General features: G+C 40.6%; 1 protein-coding gene across 1 annotated transcript; it reads right to left on the bottom strand.

Annotated features, from left to right (window-relative positions):
• Positions 1-1,052: 1,052 nt before the first annotated feature.
• LOC100670023 (tripartite motif-containing protein 75-like) lies at positions 1,053-3,312 on the bottom strand. The gene has a single exon (XM_003423581.2). It carries the CDS (start codon positions 2,498-2,500, stop codon positions 1,091-1,093), a length of 1,410 nt encoding a protein of 469 aa, XP_003423629.2. The 5' UTR covers positions 2,501-3,312; the 3' UTR covers positions 1,053-1,090.
• Between the last annotated feature and the right edge of the window lie 3,688 nt (positions 3,313-7,000).

Genomic DNA, 7,000 nt, shown 5'->3' with positions numbered 1-7,000 from the left:
AGAAGTTGGACCCAGAAAAAAGTCACCAAGTGCTCTACCTTGTGAATGAGGCATAATAATTGATTCCAGACATGGGCCACATATGCATCCAACTGTTTCCTCATCATGGCTTGGGAACTTGGTATAAATCTCCTGGGTTCAAGTTCTACCCCTTTTGTGTTGAACTCTCTAAGTTTATAACTGAACAGTTAGGAATATCTTTTCCTTGGCAAGTTACCCTTTCACGTTGTCTGTTTGGGAAACTGGATTTCCATCTGCCCTGTCCTTTTCTTTCCACTTTTGGGAGTTTTTGTGTGGTGCTCAGGGTTTGTAGGGAGTGTTATCATTTGTGTTATCTGAATACATTACCTGGACCGGTTTCAAGGGATATCAAGGTGAGTTCAATAAAAGATGTTAGGTTTGATCTTGGGAGAGGGCTCAGAAAATACTTGCTGAAGTTTGGACGGAAGGGTTTATTTTTCCCTGGTTTGAGGGCAAGAGTTTACTTGTCCCAGGTTTTGGGGGCATGGGTTACTTGTCCAGGTTTTGAACAAGGGTTCTTGGACTGGATCTCAAGGACAACTCTGGATATCTTAAATGGGTCGACCTGACTGAAACATCTTGGAATCATTTAGCTACTAGTTTGTGTGTGTTTTGCCTTGCCTTGGGATGTACTCTTTCAAGAGCTTTATGTTGTTGCTCATCAGCATAAAATGGTGTTGTAGAGAAAAACTGGAATGCTGTTTCAATTTAAAACCGAGAGGTTTATTAAGAATTTTAAACAATTGCAATGGAGGAACCACATAGCACACAGAAAATGGAACCAGGTAGTCCTGGGCAGTTTTACCCTACAAGTATTCTTATAGGGTAAAAAGAGGAACCAAACCAAACCATAGGGGGGGCAATTACAGGAAAATCAATTAATATTGTAATAATCACACTCTGGTTACTGGTCATTACAGGAGATAAAACAACTTTCCTCGTGTTAAAGTCATAGCAGCACATGAAAAAGAAAAAAAATTCAGTACCATATTCACTGATAGTTGTATGACATGCTACCATAAATTGCAGGAAGAAAATCAAGCAATGTGACAGTTTCCCAGATAGTTTATCATTCATAATCTCTGAAAGCACAGATTGTGAGAGGTTGAGAATCACGTCCAATACAGAAATAAGTCTTCAGAATTTCAGAAAATCTATTAGTGAAAGAATAGATATGAGATCTATCATTCAAACTGTAAAACGAAATCTCACCCAGTTCATAGTCCAGATAAATGCCAATCCCTCTGGGTTGTTCTGTTATCACCAGAGTGACTGGAAAAGTGCCTCGTGCAACATAGTTACCATTGCACAGCTGAATTGCCCAGCATCTCTCCTGCCCTGCCGGGGGCCTCTTTGCCTTCCTGGAAAGGGAGTCTTTACAAAGCCCCACAGACCATTCAGGCTTCTCACCCACTTCCACCTCCCAGTAATGTCTACCAGAACTGAACTCTTCACAACCCAGGACAACTGGGTCAAACTTGAATCTCTTTGGATTAGGAGGAAGTCTTTGTGTTTTCTTCACAAATGTGACAGACTTTTTATCTTCAGAGACAATCAGATTTGAATGTGCTGTTTCAGGATCCAAGGTTACATCTTCCTTAAATTTCTGTATGATTTTCTGCAGAGCCGAATACTGTGGAGGAAGGCTGCATCCTTCCTTCGTTAGCTGGAAGGAATAGAGCACTGGGGGGTTGAGGCTTTCACATCGATTCTGGACGCTCTGAATATCTGTCAGCAGTTTCACTTCTGACATCACACTCTTCTCTGCCACCTCCTTTAGTAGACTGTTGAGTGTGGAAATGGACTCTGAAAATGCTGTTATATTCGCATTTAGTTTCTGTTGAATGTGCTTCTCTTCATAAGCTAACCTGGAGAGAGCTGCCTCATGCTCACGGTCTAAAAACTTGTTCAGGTGCTCAAATTCAGAGAATAATTCTTTCCTTTGCTTTTCCACCTTCTTTCTCAGTTCTGATGGTTCTCTCTCTTGGGAAGTTATTAGTTTTTGAAAGTCTGCCACTTGCTTCTTCAGGGGCTCCATGTAACTCATGAGCCTTTTCCTGTGATGAGAGGCAGCCTCCTCTATGGACCTCACGAGGTGATCCTGGTGGTTTGGGGGCTGAGTGCACAGGGAACACAGGACTTCCAGGTCTTCTTCACAGAAGTGGGTCAGTACCTGATTGTGCTTCTTGCACAAGCGTGTCTCCTCCTCCCTCTTCCTCTTGCTCCTGGTGATGTGGAGTAGCTTGGCAATTTCAGCTATATTTCCCAGCTGGGTGTTGCTCCTGAGGTGCAACTGTAGCCATGGGTGGTGGCACACAGGGCATCGGAACCAGTCCTGTTGATCCTCCCAGGATTGCTCGATGCAGGAGCGACAGAAGTTGTGCCCACATTTGATGGTAACGGGGTCTCTAAAGTAATCCATACAGATCAGGCAGTTAGCTTCTGCCCGAATTCCTGCCAGAACTTCCATGACCTCCATTAGGCTATGAATGAAGGTTCAGACTGAGAGGGCTTTTCCTCAGGATGTGTGAAAGCTATGAAATCCTGTGAGGTTGCTGGTCCTCTGTTGCAGAAGTGGTGTCAGTAGGGGTTCTCTTCACAACCAGCTGTGGATCACAGGTTAGTAGAGCAACTAGGCTTCCAGCCTTTGGCAGCTCAGAGAATATGAAGCCGACCTAATCACTTCTCTTGATCAGAATCCAGCCATGACCTCAAGGTGCCTATTTGTTCCTGGGGATGAGAAAATATTTCTTTATTAAAAAAAAAGTCTTCGTGGCTCTGCTCAATGCCACTGATTCTTGTCTCCACCCTTCCAGTGCACTTATTCCCAAATCAGGTACACTGAGGCTGGCTGACGGGTCTAACCCTTGGTCCTAGATCTCTTGTCTTAGTTAGATACCAGCCTTTGTGTACCTACCATCTGAGGAACCTAGGGAAATTTATTTAACATCCTTGACTCGAAAAGAATCATGTAAATGAGGATAAAAATGCCAACATCAATCATTTCAGTCTTGCGGAAGACATAAGAAAGGCATCAGACAGCTTTTGGCTTACACAGCAGATATTTCTGACAGCAATGAATTCATAATAGACCAAAGTTTACTTCTCTTTCATCTAAGCATCTCAATCGCTGGATATATTAAACTGTAAATATCAAAACCTGGATTAAACTAGATATACTTGAAGAACACTGCCAACTTTGAAAACTCACATGGTGCACAGACAGATGTGTGAGATCTGAATTTCAAAATAAAATAAAGATGGGAAACACAAATACAGACACATACACACACACAGAGAGACACAACTGCCCATTGAAGTTATCGGTAAGCTACCATCTTGTGAGGATTTGTAGGGAGAAGATCCATGGAAGTGATGGGAAGCTCAGACAGTGTGCCTCTCACTAAGAGGCAATAAAATGATTCTGAAATGGAGGCTATGTGGCTTTGGAGAGCTTCAGCCAACTATTAGGACTGAGGGAATAAAGCTTTTTGTTCAGGGTGTCCAATATAAGATGAACCCAGGTAAACACACCAAAATCTTATTTGAGATGACTAGAGGACAAAATTGGCCAGCCTTTAAAAGGTCTGATTGGTTCAATCATTTTAGGCAGAGATTGGGTTAAGGCAATATGGGTTTGATTGTGTAAGGACTTCAAGTGAAAGTACAAGTGTTAAAATTTAAAGAGTTGGTAGCTATGTGTTATTATCAAAATAGACATGGACAACTGGTGAGAATGTATGTTGCTTAAACGACTTTAGAATACTATTTAGTACAATGGTTAAGTTATGGCCTATTCATAAAATGGACTATATCAGCAAAGAAAACACACTAACTACTCTACTCAAAAAAAAGTGGATAAATCTCACAAATACAATGTTGTGTGAAATAAAGACACAGGCAATAATACAGACTGCATGATGCCAATTATGTAGTTGACAGCAAGCAAAACTACCTCATGGTGTATTAGAATAGCGCTTTCATTTGGAGAAGAGAAAGGAATTAGTGACTCGGAGGTGCATGAGGCCTTCTGGGGGTCCTGAAAACACTACATTTCTTAATTTGGGTGGTGGTTGTCACATTATACACTTGCTTTTTTTTGTTTGTTTCCATGTCTATTAAAAGCAGAAATAAACAAAAATAATAAAACCATAGACTATGAGAATAAATTATGGAAGAATATTTTTAATCTGACTGAGGAAGCATTTTCTATGCTTGATGGAAATCTAGCAAATTGATATTTTCTAAATTGTATAAACAGATGGTATACCTTGAAGAATTCAAGGAAAACAAGGAAAGAAAAAAAATGAACAAAGCTATCTATATTTAAGAAGAGGTGAAGGAAGCAAGTCATAGAAACAAATGACCAATTATGAAAACGGTGTGCTACTTTTTCATATTCAGTAAACTTGAAAAGAGAAAGTGTGTGCGTGCTCTTTGTGCCTCATCTGAATGGCAAAGACTTAGAAGACTCCTAACACACAGGCAGAGGATACATGCATCCTGTTACCCTAGAGAAAGGAAGCTTGGTGGATGGTGAGAAGAGACTATCAGAGAACGCACATTGTGTAGCCACCACTACATCCTCAGAGCCACCAACTCTTTCCTCCGGACACCTGCACTCGCCTCCAATAGCACCCTCCCTCAACTCTACCTCCCCTCTACTCACAGGGATGTAATCACAATACTATCCAATTTAAAAGGGTTCCAGGGTTGCTGTCCTCATGAAGACCACAGTATTTTCCCTATACCTGCACCTCTCCATTCATGAGAAAGCTGGACAATGAATAAGGAAGACCAAAGAAGAACTGATGCTTTTGAATTGTAGTTGTAGTGTTGGTGAAGAATACGGAATATACCATGGACTGGAAAAAAAAAAAACCTAACAAATATGTCTTAGAAGAGTTACAACCAGAATACTCCTTAGGAACAAGGATGCTGAGACTTTGTCTCACATACTTTGGACATGTTATCAGTCACTGCAGAAGGACATCATTTTTGGTAGAGTTCCCTCTCACGTCTGTTAGTTTGTCGTGCTGTGGGAGCTTTCACGTTGCTGTGATACTGAAAGCTATGCAACTGGTATTCAAATACCAACAGGGTCAGAATACAGCTGAGCTTCCAGACTAATACTAGGAAGAAGGACCTGGAGGTCTGCTTCTGAGAAGAATTAGCCAGTGACAACTTTACGAATAGCAGCGGAACATTGTCTGATATAGTGCTGGAAGATAAGCCCCTCAGGTTGGAAGGCACTCAAAAGACGACTGGGGAAGAGCTGACTCCTCAAACCTGAGTCAATCTTAATGTGTGGATGGAGTCGAGCTTTCAGGAACTTCATTTGCTGATGTGGCAAGACTCAAAACGTGAAGAAACACCTGCAAACATCCATCAATAATCAGAATGTGGTATGTATGAAGTATGAATCTAGGAAACCTGGAAATCATAAAAAATGAGTGGAATGTATAAACATCAATGTCCTAGGCAGTAGGAAATGGACTAGTATTGGCCATTTGGAATCGGACAATCATATAGCTGCTAAGCTGGGGATGACAACTTGAAAGGAATGGCATCTTGTTTATCATCAAAAAGAACGTTTCAAGATCTATCCTGAAGTACAATGTTGTCAGTGATAAGATAATATCCATAGTCCTACAAGAAAGACCAGTTAATATGTCAATTATTCAAATTTGCACACCAACCACTAAGGTCAAAGATGCAGAAATTGAAGATCTTTACCATCTTCTGCAGTCTGTAATTGATCCAACATGCAATTAAGATGCATTGATAATTACTGGTGATTGGAACGGGAAACTTGGAAAAAAAAAGGATTGCTAGCTGAAAAATATAGCCTCGGTGATAAAAATGATATGGGAGATCACATGATAGAATTTTCCAAAACCAATGATTTTTTCATGGTAAATACCTATCTTCACCAATAGAAATGGTGACTATACTAATGTGGAGCTCACCAGATGGAATATACAGGAATCATGTCAACTGTATCTGTGGAATGAGGTGATGGACAAGTTCAATATCACCAGTCAGAACAAGGTCAGGGGCTTACTGCAGAACAGACCATCAATTGCTCAAATGCAAGTTGAAGTTGAAAGTGAAGAAAATAACAACAAGTACATGAGAGCCAAAGTACAGCTCTGAGTATATCCCACCTGACTTTGGAGACCATATGAAGGATAGATTTGACACATTGAACACTAATAATCGACGTCCAGACAGATTGTAGATTGACATCAAAGACATCACAAATGAAACCCAGGTCATTAAAAAGATAGGAAAGAAAGAAAAGGCCAAAATGGATGTCAGGAGAGACTCTGAAACTTGCTCTTGAACGTTGAGTAGCTAAAGCAAAAGGAAGAAATGATGAAGTAAAAGAACTGAACAGAGATTCCAAAGGGCAGCTGGAGAAGACAAAGCAAAGCATTATAATGACATACATACAGACCTGGAGGTAGAAAACTAAAAGGGACGATCACACTCAGCATTTGACATGTTGAAAGAACTGAAGAAAAAATTCAAGCCTCGAGGTGCAGTATTGAAAGATTCTACGGGGAAAATATTAAATGACACAGGAAGCATCAAAAGAAGATGGAAGGAATATACAGTCACTATTTTTTTTATACCAAAAAGAACTGGTGTATGTTCAACCCATTCAGGAAGTAGCATATGATCAGGAACCCATGGTACTGAAGGAAGAAGTCCAAGCTGCAATAAAGGCATGGGTGAAAAACAAGGCTGCAGGAATGGACAGAATACCAGTTGAGATGTTTCAACAAATGAATGCAGTGCTGGAAGTGCTCACTGGTCTATGCCAAGAAATCTGGAAGACAGCTACCTGGCCAACCCAATGGAAGAGATCCATATTTATGCCTATTCCCAAGAAAATTGATCCCACGAAATGCAGACATTATTGAACAACATCATTAATATCATGAGCAAGTAATATTTTGTTGAAGATCATTCA

This window comes from Loxodonta africana, chromosome 21 (genome assembly GCF_030014295.1).
Source record: "Loxodonta africana isolate mLoxAfr1 chromosome 21, mLoxAfr1.hap2, whole genome shotgun sequence".
Classification (NCBI taxonomy): Eukaryota; Metazoa; Chordata; class Mammalia; order Proboscidea; family Elephantidae; genus Loxodonta; species Loxodonta africana.
Note: the sequence above shows the minus strand (reverse complement) of the source record. Positions and strands in the feature narration are given on the sequence as shown.

Bases quoted from the DNA above. Each gene is read 5' to 3' on its own strand.
- LOC100670023 (XM_003423581.2), bottom strand. From the start codon at position 2,500: ATGGAGGTCATGGAAGTTCTGGCAGGAATTCGGGCAGAAGCTAACTGC.